The following is a 21042-nucleotide window of genomic DNA, read 5'->3' as shown; positions in this document are numbered from 1 at the left end:
CTCTATCACTTATTTTAAAAGGAGTTTAAATAAACACATCGCTGCCTGCAGAATTACACTTGCTGCCTGCAGTACTAACTCAACAAACTTAGTTGCACAGGAAGGACCTCTTGGGGGCTAGTTCCACAAAGACTCATGCCTCACGTTGGTCAGTCATGCTTCCTTAAAGCAGATTCACTGCTGAAAAAAATCAGCTGAAGAGGACTAAGGCTTTCTGTACTGGCTAGTAACAGGTTTGCCTACTTTTAGGAGTAACAGTTATCCATGACCTGGGAGCAATGGGAACACTGATGTGGAACGTGCATTTGCCTTCCTACCACACTGATCATGATTCTAATGTCAGATTAAGGACAACAGATCCTGTCACCCCAGATGTGAGTAAGCACATTCCCTCGTCACGAATGGTCCATTTAAAACAGATCCCAGCATTCTTTGCTTCTCAGCAGGACACTCTATGACGCCCTGTCTTATAGCAAAAAAAAAAAAAAACAAAAAAAATTCAATATTTTTAAAGCCTGGTATTGCTAGGGAGAAAAAAAAGCAAAACAAAACACTGAAATCCATCCCTACCTTTCCCTGTTGGACATGGGTTTCATCTGCAGCTGTGGGGTCAGCCGGGTTGGAGTGCTCACACTCTCACTGGGCTCCTCAGGCATGTGGCCCTTCTGCAAAACAGACCATTTCTGGTGAGAGAAACTAGGCACAAATGTGGCCAGGACTCACATGGGCAGTAACTTCTAGAGCAGGATCTGGTTTGCTGTTTATGCGTACACATGCACAAGTGGTCTCAGTTACACACTGACTTCCCAGTAACCTGTTAGTGCAAGAGAAGTTGGTCCCAGTACTCACCCTCTTCTTTAATTTATGTTTCGACTTCCTTTTTTCTTTCGATCGCCCAGGCCTTCTGTGTGTGGTGACAGGCTGGTTGGTTTTACTTGACAGTCCATTCATCCGCTGACTCTTGCCTCCTATTATTCCTCTGCATTTGTCAAAACCACATTTGCACAGTTGCTTTGAAAGAAAAAGGAGAATTCTTTTTAATGAAATCATGATACTGCTTGAAGAATCTATTCCTATTCTTGGATACCAGTTCACTCCAAGACAACCTGCACAGACATGCAGTTGAATGAAGTTGAGTAGTTTGATCTTTACCTGTTTTTCAACATTAAATGAGTGAAAGTTGTAGTCATAAGTCAGTTCAGTACCAGCAGGCATATCCTTAAGTGCATACAGTCCGATTCGGTAGACACCATTTACAGACCTGAAGAAAAAATAAGTGTGAAACTTTTCTAGCTTATATTACCATATTGGGTGCTGGGGTGGTGTGGGTGCTAGGGGACATAGTTGATAGCCCAGCATTGCAAGTTCAAGGCCATAGCACAAGTACTCATGGCACCACCTGTCAGATTCCAATGAATCTGCAAGTTCTGCTAAATACCTTGTCACAAGGACACAAAAAGGGGAAGGATTACCATATCGGGGCAACAAAATCTAGAAACAGTGACAAAGGAATGAGACAGAGGGAAAACTGACTTTGCCCACCTAACAGAGAGGTTAAATATAGTAACCAATGATGTCAATGGGCCTTGAACAACTTGTTCCTAATTTTTACTACTCTCCTTTGTCCACTCTCACACCAACTCTTTTTGAAACCAAATAAACGGCTGTTGCACTGACAAACAACAGGAAACTATGATTCAGGAGAGGAGCTACGTTACATTAGTCACTGCAACACCCAACTTCAAATGCCAAAAATCACTTCCTTGTAGCATTTCATTCTGAGCCACAAATTCTCTGCTTAAAGTTTGACAAACTTATTAAAATCTTTTTTGCACTATTTTGCCTCTTGTTTTAATGTTTATATAAATTAAAGACTAATTAGTTTTGGCTAAAGCCACAAGTTCAGACAAGTGCGGCAAGCTCTCTCACTATGCTACCAACTTTTTGAATCTTGTTATACACAACCAATATTCTACAGCAAAGCCACGACTCTCTTCCAATATGCTCAACACATACCTGCAGCAGCCCCTGCTACCTTAGCACAAGGCCTCTCTGTTCAAAACGGGATGCAGAGTGTACACTGTCCTTACTCCTGTGTACATCTGAATTGCCAGAAGAAGCAAGCGTGCAGATTACTTTACTGCACCATGGAGTCCTGCCCATGTTAAAGCAGGTTAGTAATATGACAGCTGACATGCTGTAACTGCTGCTAGAACAGAGTACTTAGGTTCTGCCTCAAAACTGTCTAGCAGGCAGGAGGCAGCAATACATGCAAGTTTTATGAAGCACAAGTACCTTAGTAAATTATTTTGTTATCTCTTGCCCTGTGCTGAGACTTGCTTCTCCACGGTACATAGCCTACCTACCCCCTTAGTCACCGCTATAGCTGGTGGTTTGGTATAGAATTAGCTTCTTACCATTTCTGCATCTCACAGTTAGGATTACAGCTGTGGTTGATAAATCGAGCCTCATTGCCCATGCGATAGCTGTCAATTACCATTCCACTGTCTAAATTCAGGCAGTAATGATCACTGTGATTATGATACTGTTCAATCATCCGGTTCCTAGGAGGCAATGCAGGGAAGTTATTTGTGATTCTGACTGTTACAGGAAAACAAACAAGGAAAAACATGGTAACAGTGTGCAGGAATCTGGTAAGGTGGTTTAGAGAGAAAATACTAATGGCACTTTACATTTGTTTAGGACCTTCCATCAAGAGGTATAGGATATGCATTACTACTTCCAATTTACAGATGAGGTGAATGAGGAACAATGAAAGACCAAGGCACGATCTAGGCCACTACTAGAGCAAGGTGAGAGTTTGGAAGCTTGTTGCCACTTGGCTATGTTGCCACTGGTTCTGCAAATTAATTGTAACCTTTATTACCTGGAAGAAGACTATACATGTGTATGTATACACAATGTTCTATATGTTTTCAAAAACCCATCATCCCTGCCCCTTCACAGCTTGGTTTTCTGTGGTTGGACACACATTCCTAGAATTAGAGAAGTCTCCATGCAGGAAGGAAGGAAATGTGGTCAGCTGTGCTAGCTGCTAACTCTACAGGCAAACATTATATCTGCCTTCTCACTGAGCTCTGGAAGTAGTTAGCATGTAGTTAACATGAGTAGGCTTTCATTCCTTTCTTTGGGTATTAATGCTCCCAGCTGTTGTTCTTTGTCTCCCTGTCCATCTGTGAAGACTCATTTCCTTTCCTGCCCAACGCTACTTGCTGATTCTGCTTTGTACAACTGGAATCCTGCACAGTGCATGTTTCTGTATCAAAGTCATTCACTTGTGGCACTGAACATACACAGAAGACACCCTGCAAATGTTGTTACAGAGACTAAAACTGAGTTACAGACTGAAGGTTTGTTGATTAAAATGCTAAATTCTACAGTTTCACCTGTAGGCCGACAGAAAAATAATCTCCTTTTCTTCCCTTCTCACCTGTGGTTACTAATTTCTCAGTGTGCTCAAAGATATTTAGTAAGTTTGCCATTCCAAATAGCAATGAAATGCATCTACCTGAACTCCTGCTCACTAACAACTTCTCCCAAGTATTCGATGATAAATTGTCCTGCTTTTAAAGGCTCTTTGGTGCGAATACCCCAACCTTTCTCTTCAGCACGGAAACGTTCCAAACATTGCACCCACTCATGTCGCTGAATCCGCTGGTTACAACACTGTTCTCCACAAGGACATGTGTTAGGAGAACACTCTGCAAAGATCATCCTACAACCAATGACAAACAAGGGCATGTATTAGAAGAACACTCTGCAAAGATCATCCTAAAACCAAAGGCTAACAAGCTAAAGGGGTGTGGTAAACATACATGGAGAGCCACCACATGCACAACACATACCCTCAAGACCTGTTAAAGGTTAATTTTCCCCAAATCTGTGACAACCGGTGGCTTTAGCGTCCTTCTTGGGCCACAAAGCTGATACTATTCCCAGTTCCCTTCTCTGAATGAACAATGCAATGAACTGTCTGTCTTGAAGAAGTCCAGAGATCTTCAAATCCAAGTAAAGATGGAAAGCTAACAAAAGCTCTAATTATAGCTAGATTGAAATTTTTCAATTAAATGTTTTTCTGTTGGTTAATGTCAATTCATCAAAGGTCAAACTGCTGAGATATGAAGGTATCAGTTTTGATGACTTGTTTATAAAAACTGAATTTTTGGTTTAAAATAGTTTTCCGTACAAAAATAAAATATAAGAGATCAAATAAAAATGTATTTAGGTCAACCCAAACAACTCCTGCCCCCACCCCCGAAATTGCTGGTTTATGAAGATTTTCATCCTGATTTGGGATCAACAATCTTTTTTAAAAGCTGAAACTTCTCCTGAAGTGGTAAACCTATTTCCTGGACTAGCTTTACCTGTAATCAGTCCCTTCAAACACTATGCGCCCTAGTTTTATAGCAATAAACAACAGTTTCAATTGTGCCCATGCCTAACCCTCTAGTCTCCTTGACCAATATAACTTCATACATAAGAACTTCAATGGAAACTCACTGTGTAGAGGAAAATAAGATTTTTTTTTAACTGGCTAAGAAGTGGCACCTCTTTACTGATCTTTGGATATTTACTATACATGTGAACAATTCTTTTTTTTCCAGTTCTCATAGTTTTCGCACCTCCCAAAATTAATTTTGGGAGAATGTTACAGTTTTAATCCTGGTGAAGAAGATTATGGATGGTTTCATCTCTGGGATGAGAAGGAAGAGTTTTGGTACAATGATCCGTCTGAATTCCTCTTGTGATGCTGTAATACAGGTCTGAAACTGAGTGGGCAGTGGACACTATGGTAATATTTCAAAGAAGCTGAGTAAGCTGCAGATATGTCACTTGGGAGATAGGAACAGGAAACCCCTGTCTTTTCACACCTTGTGGGGATACTTTTGAAGATATAACTAAATTATTGGGTTTTTTGAAGTGCAATCTGTCTGGTAACCTAGACTTTATGCAGATTTCTAGAGTTGTGCTTAGCACTCAAGAGATTAAAAACTTTCACAAATAAACTTGGTTCAGTTGTGATAAAAAATGAGAAAGCGAGCTCTTAAGTTTCCCAAGATTGGGGAAATCTCATGCCCTTGCACACAGTAAGCAATTCTGATAACCTGGATGAGATCAAATTCCCTATACTGTATTTCTGTTCTTACTTTCTTCCTGGCTCTTCTCTTTGCAGTAATGATTACGTCGTACTTTGTTTCTCCTGGGATTCCTGTTCTTTCTTCATACTTTCCTTCCTCTACTGAGCTGCCTTTTTCAAGCTTCACTTATGCCCTGTTCCATCACTAACTACTCTTTTCTGAACAGTCTACCAAAGAAGTCTACTCTCACAACAACTGAAAAAAATCCTTCCTGTCCTCAAACTAAACTGCATCCAAAGGATTTCCAGAAATGGATTTCTATTGTGGTTCATGGAATAAAGATGAGGTTGTAAAAGCTTTGCCCATGGCACAGGTGAAAGCCAACCCAGAGAAAGCGCTCCCATCTGGAGATCGAGAGCAAGGATGCACATGCACATAAAAACTCTTTTATTACTCAAGCAGTAGCTAGTACACTATTCTGCCCGCTTCTGCATTTGTATTTTCTTGCACTGGAATCATTTCAAGTTGTTGAGATCCTGATCACACCTATCAAAATTCTTTCTTTACAAAAATATCAGCCTAAGATAAACAGATTCTTTAGGGAATTCCCTTGGGCTCAGTTAAGATATTTCTCACCTGTTAAGACAGTCTTCTACGCAGCCCTTTCCATTGTCGTCATCTGGTTTCTTACAGTTGCAGGTTGTAGCCTCATAGCCAGAAAGAGGCTTAACATCAACATAGACATCTGGAAAGAGGGAGGGGAAGGAAAAAGGGAAAATATTTTTTCCTCACAAACACAGAACTATTTAAAATGTTTCCACCCAAGTGACCGATCAGAAGAGAAGGTGGGAAGGGGCTTGGATGGGACAGAGAAAAATGGGAGATGGAAAAGTAGATCTCATGTAGAAGTTTCATAATGATGCAGCTTATATAACAGGTACATCTCTATTAATGCATTATTGCAGTGGTTCTCAACCTTTTTAGTCTCAAGGCTGCTTCAGAAAATGCCAGTCTGTAGTTTTCACTCATTTCTTTTACTATGAAGACATAATACAGAACTTCTTCTGTTGCAAAGAACTCAGAAAGACTACAACAGATCAGAATATTTTTGACACTATGGAATTCTATTTGAGATCTCTGGAATTATTTTGTGACTCATGTGTAGGTGTCTGCATATTTAATCATGTTGTTATTGTACAGCACCCTTAAAAGGATCTTGTAGCACTTCAGGATGCTGAGGCCGCCCCCCCCGGTTAAGAAGTGCTGCATTATAGAAATAACAAAAACATTTTTAAAAAATTACTTACTAGAACGGATTTTTTTGTAAAGTGGGACATCTGGCTTTTTATACAGCTAGAAGAAAGAAAAATAGATTCTTAATATACTGCAAAACTGCAGCTGCCATTCAGAGATAACAGAAATGGACACGTTTTACATGGAGAATGCTTATATTAATTACTAGATAAAATATACACAAATAACTTTCTCTTAGGTTCATGCTATTTCTCTGCAAGGGAGCATCAGAGGAGTGGTTAAAATGTATTTAAACAGAATGCCTGGTTAAAGAGCTCAGTAAGCAACTTTCCCTAATTGGTTTGCTCCCCCCATGTTGCCTGAAAATCCATGGGGGCAAGCTCATTTTCAACCATTTGGGGTATTATTATTATTTTTTAGCACTGAAGAAAACTTATTTAAAGTCACTCTGCAGAATGACATCAGATTTAGCAGCACTGTAACATACTGATAGTACGATGAAATAAGCAAAAAGAAGGAAGAGAATAATCAAAACCCATCACTTAATTACTTTGCTATATTCAGAGAAGACCAGAGGGAAGATGGATTAATATTGCTGCGTATTTATGATTTGAACACTTGCTGAAGGAGACTGCAGCATAATTCTATGTGCAACAGCAAATAACTTCTTCTCTTAAACAAGTTTTAAAATAAACATGATGATTTACTTGCACGGGCATGTGTTCTACTAATAACACTCTTCAATGTTAAATGTGACAGACAAATCGTATAACAAAATGATTTTATATCAGTGTTCCTATGTTGGATAAGGAACACATAAGCAAACAGATACATCAAATAATGTTAAATTATCTAATGAATAGTAATTATAGTGAAGTATTATGTTATAATTACATAATAAAATGGACATAAATAAATTATTTTCAGGCCATTACCAGAAACTCTGCACCACTAGAATATCAACAACTTTTGCTGTGTTAAGGTTAGATATGGTAGCTTTCTAATGAATGCCTGGAACCAGAGCCATCTTAGAAATTGGTTACAATCATTTACATGGTTAGGTTACATTTCTTAGAGCTCATTCCTTTCTGCAGAGCTGGGGATGGTTTTACCCTCCTGCATTAAATGCAGTGTTAAATTACTGGTGGAAACTTCTCAAGAAAAAAAAAACAACCCTATTTTTAGGCTTGCACATATTTAAAGCTCTTCAAAAAGAATGCCACCGTTAAACACTTTCTCCAGTTCCTGCAATATGAAAATTTCAGCTTGCAAGTGAAAAATAAATTCCCCTCTGCTGGGACAGATCCAAGAAAAATAACGTCTGAAATTTCTCAGTGTAGCTGGCAGTACATCTGAATTCTCCCAAGGCGCGTCTAAAACAAGATCCCTCCAGAAAGTATGTAGCCTACCAAAATAAAAGTCAGCAAAAATAAAGATTGGCTCTCTGAGAAACCGACTGAACTGCTCCTATTTTGCAAGGGAGGGAAAAATGGAACTTGTCCACATTAAATATATATACAAATACTTTTTTCTCAGTCACTAAAATAAACAAAAATATTTATCAATACTCAAAAAATATAAATGTGGCTTGGCATAAGAGATCTGTTTTTCCTCTTTTCATCGGTTGTGAATGCTATCTTGGCACCTAGTAACATTTTTATTTTGTACCTGATTGTGTTTCCATTGCCAGAGGATGTCATAAGGCAGCTGAAAGTCTATTCTCTTTTGTCTCAGATACTTTCCTGGAAAAAAAAAAAAAAAAAAAAGGTTTATAAGTCATACGCTTGTATTCACATACAAGAACACATGGGCACAGAGCCATAATTTTGACAGGGCACCTCAGTCCTAGCAAGCCACAAAGGCAGAATAGCAGAATCCTCAAAGAACATTTTGTTTATCAGGGGAAGCACAAGAAACATGTCCGTAAAGAACACTCCAAAAGGACCACAAAATGCTGGTGTTTCTGGCACTTTACAGCACTGTCACAGCTAGGCTTGATTTTATGGGTACTGAATGAACAGCTGTCTATTCAGAAGGGTCACAAACTGTACTTGTAGTTACGAGAATGGCTTGTTAGTATGGGTGCAAGAGAGAAACTGGGGTAAGGAGGAGGGGTCTTAAGTTGTACTTTGATGACTGATTCTTAAGAACATCATAAAATTCTAATGCTAACTGTAAAAATCCTAACAGCGATGCCAGAATCCCTGCAGGCATGCTCCTAGGAGTCGCTATCGAGTGAGTGATTGGAGGAGCAGAGCACACTTTACAGATATAAAAAGACTTGCTTTGTAATCTTCAAAAAAATCAATTTTCCCTAATAAGAGAGCTGTTTTGCTATTGCAATATTTTGCACACTAATGTTTGCAATTATATTACTAAGGGACACTGTATATAATGGTGTCCTGCTGATGTTCTGCACCCCACAGTGCACTAACAGTTCCTTTCTGTAAGGTATTTCCACAGCTATCATTCAGGTGAAGATTTACACTGGTATTTGCTTTTCATTACTCCCTGTCCCCAAATTATGTACAACTGCAAATAAGTCTTCTTATTGTTGTTTCTCCATATAAATATATTAACACGAGATTTCAGTATAACATTTTTAAACACAAGGACTATACAGGACTGGTTCCTGGCCTAATTTAGAGTGAAATTTTCTGAACTATGGACCGCTGCCCTTTAAGTAGGGAAAACAGGGTAGGGTTAAAAATGGGCTTCCATTCAGTCCGATACGTCTACAAAACAAACAGCTGATGCTGACTGTTCTTCTGACTGTTTCTCTGGAATATCTGCCAAATTAGTACTCAGATGGGTGCTCGTAAGAGTCAGCCGAGTCTTTCAGTATGCCATAACCATGGCATATAGCTCTTCTGAGATGGATAATACTAGTGAGTTTATTAAAAATATGGTAACAGGAAGTGAATGGCATTATTTAGTAACCATTCTAGTTTACAGTATGTCATATCCCACCAGACCTACTCACAAAGGTTAATTTTGTTTTCTACATATTTTACCAAAGTGAGCATTAAAACTGCTGCTGAGATGGCAAATGGCTCTTTTTACTAGCTTTGCTCTGCTAGAGAGCAGTGATTCCCTAAGAGCAATTACATCTCTCCATGAACTGCAGGGTTCTCTGACCTCTAGCTCCATATCTTCATAACACTTTCTCTTTCTTAAGCAGCAAAAGTGACCTGAATAAAATTTAACGTACATTACTTCGGAGTGTATCTGCAGCCTATTCCATCATTTCTATATAAGAAATGACATCACTGAACTTCCTAAGTCAACTGGCATCAGACAGTTTGTGGAGGACACATACTACAAATCTGAGCAGCTATATGACTGGAAGAGGAAGAGGGGAGCTATGTCGTATGTTATTCACTGGCTCTTTCTAATTAGGAAATCTCAAGTAAGGTTTGACACGCTCTCCTTCTCTGAGTCTAGAAGGATTTAGGCTAACAGCATACTAGACTGCATTGGTAGAAGCATTGCCAGCAGATAGAGGACAATGATTCTTCCCTTCTATTTGAACTGGTAAGGCCACATCTGGAGTCCTGTGTCCAGTTGTGCCCCTCCACCCCTACAGAAAGGATGTGGACTGGAGACAGTCCAGTGGAGAGCAATGAAAATGGCTTGGGGGCTGGGGAACATGACTTGAGGAAAGATTGAGGGAACTGGGCTTATTTAGTCTTGAGAAGAGAAGACTGAGAGGGATATGATAGCAGCCTTCAACTCCCTGCAGGGTGGTTGCAAAGAGGATGAAGCTGGACTGTTCTCAGTGGTGGTAGATGACAGAACAAGGAGCAATGGGCTCCAGTTGCAGCAACAGAGATTTAGGTTGGATATTAGGAACAACTCTCTTACTAGGAGGGTGGTGAAGTACTGGAATGGGTTACCTACAGAGGTGGTAGAAATTTTCAAGATCTGGCTCGACAGAACGTTGCCTGGGATGATTTAGTTGGGGATTGTCCTGTTTTGACCAGGGGGTTGGACTAGATGTGACTTCTGGAGGTCCCTTGCAACCCTAATTTTCTATGATTCTACCAAACTCAACAGCATTGAACATTATTTAAAAAAAAATCAGTTCCCATTAACTAGTACTGAAAATGCTAAGCACAGACTTGATCAGACTAGTTTTGATAGTGTGTCAGGTGACCTAGGGCTGAACTAAGTTTTCAGAAGTGGTTCACAGTTGTTGGTGCAGGCTGGGTCTTGCCACTCTCACAGCAGGATGCAGCCTTCATCTCCAGTGCTCCTTCCTCTCTTAGAGGAGGAAATAGGCCATTATGAACTTGGCTACCCAAGTGTCATGATTTGACACCACAGACACCAGGATATGTTTAGTTAAATGCAGTCTTAACATTTTGTTGGGACATTTTTACACAGATCTGAAGTCAAAGTCAACCCTATACCATCATCTCATGGCCTTCCTGGGCCTAAACAAACCCCTTCGTATGCCTTTAGGTTCACATGCATACCTCTATCAGTGAGAAAACTGGAAAAAAATAAGTCTAATGTTTTCTGTACAACTTGCTCTTAAATTAGTTCTTATTTTTAAAGTTTTATTTATCCATAGACGGTTCTAGGAAACAGCTAAATCTGTTGGGAATTTGCTACAACCTCGCTGGGTGAAACAAAAGGCTCTTTCAAGTACCCTGGCAATGAGCCTAGAGACTATGGAACATTCTCTAGCCCTCATTAAGCAGGCACTAGTAAAGTTATTTGGCAGAGAATTAAACCTTGTAATTCTATTCTGTAGTTAAGCCACTCTCCAGCTCCCCAATACAGAGTAATTAAAGCAGCCTTATCCTTATTGCAGAAGTTTGTTTGTGTCTGCTGGTACAAATAATCTGGAGGTCGTGGCCTCACAGCAAGAACGAACAAGATCACTGCACTGCATGCTAAACCAGAGCCTCCAAGGACACAATGCAATTGTGCAACACAGCCACATTAATTCATACAAAAGAAAGAAATCACTAACCAACTAAGCACAGAAGCATAATTTGCTTTGGTCAGACTCTGAGACAATTATGTTCAAACAAGAAAATCCAAACAGAACAGTTTAACCCCACCTAAGAAATGGCACCTTTCCCCACCAGCAATAAAGAACATATGAAGAACTCACCAACATGAATGGGGGCTGGGAACAACCCATGTTCATGCTCTCCAGGAGTGTATTCTAGCTTTTCTTTCTTTAATTGAATCAATCGGCTCTTTGGGCTGGGGATGAAAGGCAAGAAAAGGTAAAAATGAGAATGGGAAAGGGTTTTATTATTCATGAAAACAGTACTTATTTTAGTGCTTATTAAGGTATTGATCCTCTTGTTTATCACACCTGTCTAGAGTATTGGTCTGTAATACTGTCCTGGATCCAACTTACCTGAACATGACCAGAAAGATTACTTCCTAAGATGTTTCTCAAGTGACCTAACTTGCCAATTCAAAGAACGATGGCCTAAATATTTTTAACTGCATAACTTCTAGCTGAACAAGATTTGAGGCACCATCAACTTATTTCCATCTTAATGTTTGCACTATTGTTATTTAAGTAATATGTTAAATGATGAGAAAAGAAATCAGATAAAAATATAATTAGCTTTGTTGTTTTAATTTGTACATTTGGCAAGATTCATTGGATAGCCAATTTCACTGCCTTGTGGATGACATGCCTTCCCTCAAAGCCCTTCACTAGGCTGTGAACTAGTAAAAGTAGCAGCAAAATTAAACTAAACGGGAAGCAAACATTATACAAATTAAAAAAAAAGAAGTGTGCCATGGCATGATTGGCACTGGAGGGTTGATGCAAACCAGGCAAAAGACATTTTTTTCAAACTCTGCTCAGGACATGCTATTTAAAAGGGTGCTTAAGCAAAAAAAGTGGAATGTTATTAAATTTGCTAATAATGTTTAATAATGCTAAACTTAAAAATAAAATCAAATTGGCAAAGCCCTTAAAATTTTGGCACTGATAGAAAACAAAGATTTCTAAGGACTAGAAAAAAAAATTGTGCATAGAGAGAACCTGTAATACAATTAATTCAAAGGACATATCCAATTCCTGAATCCTCCACAAGGATTGCTTTTTATGCAGTAACATCACCATTGTTTTTTTTTTTTCATTTATTACCTATTCACCACAGTTTCATGGTTTTGGTTCAACAGTCCAGTAAATAATAGATGGCGATTCCTGCCACTTTGTTTTACTGGTTTTGGCATAGTTTGTACTTTCTGATGAGGAAGAAAACTTCATGTACACATAACCCAATCGAGTAACAACTGATCAATGGTGCTTGGTTGTTGTACAATGTTACAAAGCATAATACAATAGCAATGATTAGCAAATAAGCATCAGTATTTAATAAGGTGGGTATCATTGGTTGCTTCAGCTTTGTTTACAGCCAAAGCTAATTCCTTTCCAATCTGGTTCTGCAATCTGACTTTCTGATGTACGCGATGCAGATAGCAGCACATCGCAATTAACAAAATCGCAGTCACTTTCTGTACTGTCATTAACTCCAAACTTAGTGTTTTGTCTACTGGATGAACAGTAATATTTTTTGGGATTGTCTACTGGGGCCTTTTTCCCTATTCTGATATCCTATTTATCTTCTGAATTTTTTGTCACATGAGAATAGCTGTGGTTCCTTTGTGCGTTTTACTAGATAGACCTTGTATGTCTAGCTGTAATTCTGTGTGTGTGGGAGAAACACGTCAATCATCAAATCCCTTATATCGTTGGGCAGTGATAAACTCAGAGTGCTTGCATTGCTCATTGGCAAGAATGTGTTAGGTCCTGATTTGAATTGTACTTGTTATGCTCAGGCAGAATCCTTCCCAGTTTCTTGGACAAGTTTTTTCCTGAATCATAAAATGGGACTATCCCAAGCCACATACCACATTTTTTATTCATACTGCTTCATTAACTACCTTTTTTTTGCATCAACTGGACCAAGCTTTTTTGTGCTATTGGCACTCACAGAAACAAAGCACTTGGAGCCACCGTCTATTGTTCGACTGACTTCTAACCCTGTTTCTGTTATCAGACGAACACTAGGGTAGTGCTGTACGTCTACATTATTTACAGAGATTCCCATGCTGTTTGCATAGTATACTTTTACTAGAGGATTATTCCATCTGGAGATTGCCATTAGAAGTTTGACACCTCCCTTTTTGTAAGGGGATAGGGCCTGGTCAAATTTTCCTGTAAGAAGCCCCATGTGATATGCTCTATCTTTTGTGTGCATAGTTGTGCTATAATGGCTGTGCCATTTAACAAATGAGGCCATTGTTGTAACTGCAGTTGGAATACATTTACTTAACCAGATCAACAACTTTACTTCCATAAATTACGCACACTACGGCTAAAGAGACATCATTATGTTTTAGACTACTGATAATGGATACAATGGCACTGAACTCTGTCCAGAACTTCCAAGATATAGCACGTGTGGTGTTACAGCCTGCAAGCTGTTCAGCCAATCCATTTGCCTTCTTCCTTGCAACAATCCAGATCAAAAGTCCCATTACCCAAGTCAGCATTGTTTCTTGCGAAAACAAAATAGTAATGGATTTGAATTAAGCAAAATATATGAGATGGTTTTCTGAAGCTGAGCACATTCAGCCAAATTCATCCCTGTCATCAACTTGGTTGACTCCTTCTAGAACTGCTTTTTTTCAAATGCTAGAAACCACCTTGCTGCCTGCCCTGTACTTTATTTAATTTTTAAACCACAGCAACCAAAGAACTATTTTCCAGATTTATGTTTACAAAGAGGTACTATTATTTACTGAAGCTTTAAAAGCCTTTTCTGATTTACACAGCCTAACATGACATAGGCTCTCTTTGTAACATTCATGAATGGCATTACTCACCTCAATACTTCAGTTCTTTCTTCTCATCTAATTTAAACTGAAAATTGCCCATTTTGTTTAGATCTTTTCAGATATGTCCATGTTTCCTGAGACTGAGGATTAGTAGCTACTATTGCCCTTTTCTTCTACCACACTTAAACTACATGCATTTTCCACCATATCAAACAACTCTCTCCTATCTTTGTTTCTTCAGGGGCTGATTGCACCATGTGAAACATACTTTGTGTTCTTTACATATCCATAGAATCAAGCCACAGTATAGTTGGTAAGTCTATAAGAAAGGTCTGAGTTGCTCACAAATGCATGCCGTTTCTCATTAAAACAGCTACTGAGGCAACAAATGAAAGATAAACTGTATATACTGTATACCTATCTTTAAAAAAGAGGTTTATTGTGACCCAAGAATGACAGCCAAGGTGCTTTACCTTCAGTATCAGGTAAACTAGGCAATTTGATAATTAAAAACAATTACAAATATTGGGATAACGTGGGACCGTTATAATTGGGATAACAGGGACCAAGCAGGAGGGTCACATAAAAAACCAAACACACAAACCAAAACAAAAAACTATGTCTCGTCAACACGCTAGAAAACAGCATGCCAATAAAATAACAGGTAACTGAAAAACGCTCAAAAATTAATTTGTACTTTCAAAACACTTTTTGATTAAGCCCTTCACAAGAAGGGGTGATGAGGTTGCAGACTAGGTTTCCAGACTATGACACGCGAAGGTGGTTTTATCCAGGTAATGTTACTTTGAGTTATAAATCAAACACAGATGCTTACTAATGATACACCTCAAATACAGATGAAAAGTACACTGGGAATTTCCAGGGCAAAGTTGGCTCCATATACTCACAGTCGTTGATACAAAAGATTGCTAGAGATAATCTGCTGCATGTTACTAACAAGAACAAGCACTTAATTATCTCCATACCATGGTCTTTATGATGCATTTCCTCTATTGAGTAAAGTAAAATATTCCATCTTAAAATAAATTATAGAATAGGACTTTCCCATCAAGCAGCACAGGACACACCCATTTTCTCCCACAGACAAGAGTTAAGTTATGAATAAAATAGTTTTTCTAGTCACTGGGGAAATGATTTCCCATAACTGTTACAGCAAAAGAGTTTCTTCTTAACTAGCTGGCTAGAAATATTATCAAGGATAGATAAGGACTATTCCCTGTCTCTGTCATCCCTTCCCAGTTCAATTTCTATGTGGACAAACAGAAAACTTCTGCTTTGCACCTGGCAAGGATTTTGCAGGTGTTACCTTTTTTAGACTGTCTGTAAGGTTGGGCTAGACTTGGACAAGCTTTTGAATGCACTGTAGTGCCTAAAAAAGAATGTACTACATTTGAAAGCTTGTCAAAGTCCATGAATGCTGTGTGCCCCTGGAGGCTGGGTCGGGGGGCACAGCAACCGCACACAGGCAGTGGTGGGGGCAAGCTCCTACAGGCAGCTGTAGTGGTGTTGGTGGTGAGCTCTGACCAGCAGTAGGCGATCACCCACAAATGCCGCTGGCAGTTGCCAGTGGCAATCAGAGGCCCTCTGCAGGTGCTGCTGGTGGTGTTGGCAGTGAGGGGGGAAAGAGGTTGGTGAGTGGCAACTGTCCGCAGGCGCCACTGGCAGTGTGGGCAGCACTTTTTGCAGGGGATGCACTCACTGCCAAGGTCAGGGAATGCATGTGTACCCCCTACACGTCGCCAATGTCTAAGTCTATCCCAACCATGCAGCTGGTCCAATAAAAGGTATCACTCATAAAAACCCTCTCCTTTTCCATATTTCTTGGACCATCATGGCTACAGCATCACTCAAACACTACTTTGCAGCTACTGCTTTTCCTGGCAGTTGACTAAATTGATCTCTTGTCAAATGCCATCAGCTGTAATCAGATTGGGTGGCTGATGTTACTGGCAAAAAGCACTCTTTGATCTTCAAGGGTCGAATTGTGGTTTATGGAAAAAAAAGATCACTAAATCCCAGCCAGATAAAGGGAATGAAACAGGGAGCTCTGCCTCCCCACAGCCCCACCCCGCCATCTACATTTCTTTGGGGTTTTTCCCAAGTCATTTCTTCTTACTGCAGTGCTCCATTTCTGTTCTTTCTTATTTTCCTTCACTACTGTCTTTCCCTACTCCCACCATATTAGTTCTCTGTGGGCAAAATTAAGCTTAGGAGAGACCTGGAAACCGGTTCACTCACTGACAGTAGTATGGCTCCTGGGTAACTTTGCTGAATTCAAATGTCTTAGGTATCATATATGAGTGAAAACAGTCAAGCCTCCTGATTTGTAAAATCCTATGGGCAGTACTTCACAAATCAGGCTCATGTATGCTTCCCATTGCACTGAATATCAGGAAGGAGAAAACCATCAAGGTGAGGAAGGGTAACATTACTACAGAAAAGTTACCCCAATGAGTCTTCCATTTTGGCTTAAAAGTAAAGCTTTGTCTTGATAGACATGATTATCATGGTACAGTATAAAAAACTACAATAAAAATAATACAATTGAAAAAACATATATAAATGAATCTTATAATAAGAAGTCATGTTGCAATTAAACTTTCACTGAATGTATTTATATTTTGAAGAGCTTTAATTTTAGAAGACAATCTGCTGCAGGACTGTTGGTAGTCTGGCTGGCAGAGAACAAGAATCCACAGACATGAAGTTGGATGCACAGCTGGCACTAATGGCAGCCCATGGCCATTTGTTTACTACAGTACAGCATTCTTTCATTTGTTCCAGTGAAAGAAAACAATTGCAGGAGTATGCACTCAAGACTAAGCCTGTGGAGGACTGCAGAAAAACCAATTTAAAGGAAGAGCAATGAGCACATATCCCCCAGCCCCCAAAGCGGAGGGACCTGTTACAAAATTTGGGCACATAAGACAGTAGTAACCTTTTTAAAGCAGAGACAAGAAGCTGGCCTCTAAGATATGCTATTTTATGAGACTCTGACTCAAGAAATTCCCCCAGAAAGAAAAGCTTCTTATTTTTTTGGTGGACAGCTCTGTTATCCAGATGATGAGCTGAAGGGATCTTCAGATTATTACAGTCTTGTTCATGACACTAAGTCCAAGAGCATTACGCAACTTCTAAGAAACCCATGGCTGGGTTTCAAGAAGTCATAGAATTGTTACTAAATACATCCCCAATTTTGGAATCTTAGCCAAGTGAAATATTTTCAACACTATCCCCAGAGGAACATTAATCCCAAATTAGAAAGAACCATCACATAGTAATGCCCAATCCCATACGAAGAAGTGGTCCACAGTAACTATTTTCCCCTGAGATCTTGAACAGTTATTGCAATGTAATCAGTGAAGGAGACTCTGGTCTCCTTTAGAAGAGCAACTGCTGGATAAACAGACAGCAACTTGTCCACAATCTTTCTTTGTTCTCAAAACCATCATCTTACATAAGAATACACTGAAGGAAGGAATGTGTTATACATGGTACATTTGTTTAAGATATTTTTTATTTAAGTTTCCTGGTATACTGATAAATCTGAAGTGAACACCCCTTCCTCTCAGGACTCCAGATGGGCCTGAATATGTATAAATTTCTCAAGTCTGTACTGTTTGGACATCCTGAATTAGGATACAGATCTTCATCAAAAGGCATTTACAATTTTTCCAGTGGTAGCTGAGGACTGGGTAAAGATCAGCTGCACACTGATACGAGAGGTGCTACCCCAGTCAACTGAAACTGAGAAGAACTGAATTAGACACCCCTTTAATTCTTGATTCTCTTGCCAAGGATCATGCTCTTACGATGTTCTGCAGTGCATACCTGGCATTACTCATTATGCTGTAACGAGCCATCTACACTGAGTTGAGCTGTGTAGAGGCAAGTTGTACCATTCAACTTCTTTCAGCAAAGAAAGCAGTGGTGAATAAAAAATTGCAAGCCTTCTCCCTGAAATAGTGGGTCAATGTTGACAATAGCAAAGAAAATGTTTGCACTGCCATCTTTTATCTGATAAGCTATGCCTGATCCAAGGAGAAGCTCCAAACTCATCTGGGAATGTCAGCAGAACTGCAATCACTTCAATTAAAGTCTCCAAACACATACAGAACTTGGGCAAGATGCTGTAGTGTGGGAAACCAGTTCTAGAGGTACAGAAAAATCTCTCCAGTTACACAGTGCAAAAAGCAAAAGGAAATAAGTGATCAGTACAACATTAGTTTATAAAGATCAAATGCAGAGTGGTTTCTAATAGGAATACCGACAAGTGCTTAACTGTACCATCACTAGAGGGTGTTGTGCTATTATCACAGCCGCATTCTTGTTTACAACGAACCTCATAAAATCATGGAACAGATGGACTGGAAGGAACCTGTAAGATCATCGAGTCTGGTCCTCTGCCGTAGGTAGGAGGTAACTGGGTTCAAATGAGCTCCACGAGGTGCTTGTCCAGCCTCCTCTTGAATACCTCCAGGGATGGTGACTGCACCACCTCTGAGATTCTAGGTACCCTTACAGAAAATAAGTTTTTCCTTATGTCTATCCTAAATTGTTCCTCAGCTAGCTTGTGCTCATTGGACCTTGTCCTCCCAAGGGGTGCCTTTCATAGTTTCACAGTTCATAGTTTCTAGGGTCCGAAGGGACCTAAGTAGATCATCTAGTCTGACCCCCTGCCATGGCAGGAAAGAGTACAGGGGTCAAATGACCCCAGCAAGGTGTACATCTAGCCTCCTCTTAAAGACCCCCAGGGTAGAAGCCAGCACCACTTCTCTTGGAAGTTGGTTCCAGATCCTAGCTGCCCTGACTGTGAAGTAGCGCCTCCTGATATCTAGCTTAAATCTACCCTCTGCCAGCTTGTGACTGTTATTCCTGGTCACTCCTGCTAGTGCACGGGGGAACTGGGACTCTCCCAGTGCCTGCTGGTCCACCCTGACTAGTTTGTAACAGGCCACTAGATCCCCCCTCTGCCTTCTCTTCTGGAGACTGAACAGGTTCAGGTCCCATAGCCTCTCCTCATAGGGCCTGCCCTGCTGCCCCCTTATCATGTGAGTGGCCCTCCTCTGGACCCTCTCCATGTTGTCCACATCCCTCTTGAAACAGCTTTCTGAAGAGCTGTTACCCTAGATCTTGGTGTTTGCCCCTGACATACTTGTAGGTGGCTATCAAGTCACTTCTCAGACTTCTCTTACTCAGGCTGAACAGGCCCAGTTCCCAGAGCCTCTCTTCATAAGGCTAAACCCTCAGGCCCCTGATCATGCAGGTGGCCCTTTTCTGTACTCTTTCAAGCTTATCCACATCCTTCTTGAAGTGTGATGCCCAGAACTGGACACACTAGTCCAGCTGTGGCCTCACCAACACCAAATAGAGGGGAAGGAGCACCTCTCTGGACCTATTGGCAACACAATGGCTGATGCATGCCGGAGCTCTATATGCCCTGCTGGCGACTTCATCACACTGATAACTCATATTTATCCTTTGGTTGACTGTCACTCTTGGGTCACTTTCAGATGCTGTGCCAGCCTGTGGACTACCACCTATCATATAGTTGTGGTGAAGGTTCTTCCTACCCAAATGAAGGACTCAGCACTTATCCCTATTGAACTTCATCTGATTGCATTCAGCCCACAGGACCAGCCTGTCAAGGTCATCTTGGATACTTGCCCTGTCCTCAGGTGTGCCTGCTTTTCCCCACAGCTTGGTGTCATCTGCAAACTTAATTGTTGTACTTTCCACTCCCTCATCCAGATCGTTGTTAAAGATGTTAAAGAGCTTGGGCCCAAACACTGATCCCTGAGGGATGTCACTGGAGACAGCCCTCCAGGATGAGGCCACGCCATGTCATGTTTTTATAGTCACAGATATGGCTGAAATTACTTAAAAACTGTCAGAACTACTGTATATTTCTCCAGTCAACTAGTAGTCCCTGGATAAAACAGCATGTACTAGCCACAAAGGACCTGAAAGACCATGGGGTAATTACGATATCCTTTAATTTTTTTTTTATCTGCTTAATTTTTTCAACAATTGAACTGATCTTGTTTTGTTGCCTATGGGTTGGGAATCAGTCCTCTCCTGCATATGATTCTAATTTGACAAAGGGAAATGGAGAATCAGGTTTCCAATGTCATGCAGCAAACTTTTAAAAACTATGAGTCAAAATTCACTCCCATATCATCTACATGTCAGACCGCTTAATCATTTCTGCTGAAAGGAAATAGATGCAGCTTGCTTTGGGGGTGGAAAGGGTGGTTATGCATGGATCCCTTCAGAGTACTTTCTCTATCAATCACTTAATTTACTCTGTTGAATGAAGGTGGGGAGGCGGACACAATATATTTACTCCATGTAGTACTTCATAGTTGCTGCAGTTTAGTCAAATCTGTCTCTACAATTTACAGGGAGCTTGAGAATGAGTTTAATCAGTGATTTTTTGTTCTTTTCATTAAGATAATTACTAAGGGCCACATAGTAATACAGCTATGCATACTATTTTATATTCTGGTTCATAAGTAATCCTACAGACACTAATGAGGTAACTCACGCAGTAAGAGGCTACTCAATGGAGCAAATGCTTAAGATTATGTCCATACATATCTGTACTAAGAAGCAACTTTAGCAGGGAGTTTCTCTACATTCCTGTTGGAGCTCTAACATTCACATTTCCTCTGCTCCATTCTTCTTGAGGCCTTGTATTGCAGCCATGATTATTTCAAAGGACTAGATTTAATGCAAGAACAGCGGTAGCATGATACAAGAGACTGGAAAGAGAACTAGAAATCAATAACCCTGTACTGACTTTGAGCATGTTACTTAACTCTTTTGTGCCTCTCTGGTATGC

At 40.1% G+C, this 21042-nt stretch overlaps 1 protein-coding gene across 5 annotated transcripts in view; it reads right to left on the bottom strand.

The window, feature by feature from the left end:
- Positions 1-21042, bottom strand: part of ASH1L (ASH1 like histone lysine methyltransferase) — a 99859-nt gene that overhangs the window by 15583 nt on the left and 63234 nt on the right. For 4 of the 5 annotated variants that reach the window (XR_016443301.1, XM_090055489.1, XM_090055492.1 and 1 more), the window contains exons 7-16: positions 11479-11573; positions 8022-8095; positions 6407-6452; positions 5736-5844; positions 3530-3736; positions 2418-2564; positions 1153-1261; positions 850-1011; positions 571-665; positions 368-466 (exon numbers count right to left, since the gene is read on the bottom strand). Coding sequence is in view for 4 of the 5 variants with exons in the window: in XM_090055489.1 (XP_089911615.1) it covers positions 368-466; positions 571-665; positions 850-1011; positions 1153-1261; positions 2418-2564; positions 3530-3736; positions 5736-5844; positions 6407-6452; positions 8022-8095; positions 11479-11573 (1143 nt within the window). In the remaining variant the exon portion in view is untranslated. The remainder of the gene's footprint in view (positions 1-367; positions 467-570; positions 666-849; positions 1012-1152; positions 1262-2417; positions 2565-3529; positions 3737-5735; positions 5845-6406; positions 6453-8021; positions 8096-11478; positions 11574-21042) is intronic. The other variant, XM_090055491.1, reaches the window with a different exon arrangement.

Source organism: Crocodylus siamensis, chromosome 6, assembly GCF_052110815.1.
Source record: "Crocodylus siamensis isolate JL-2025a chromosome 6, ASM5211081v1, whole genome shotgun sequence".
Classification (NCBI taxonomy): Eukaryota; Metazoa; Chordata; order Crocodylia; family Crocodylidae; genus Crocodylus; species Crocodylus siamensis.
Note: the sequence above shows the minus strand (reverse complement) of the source record. Positions and strands in the feature narration are given on the sequence as shown.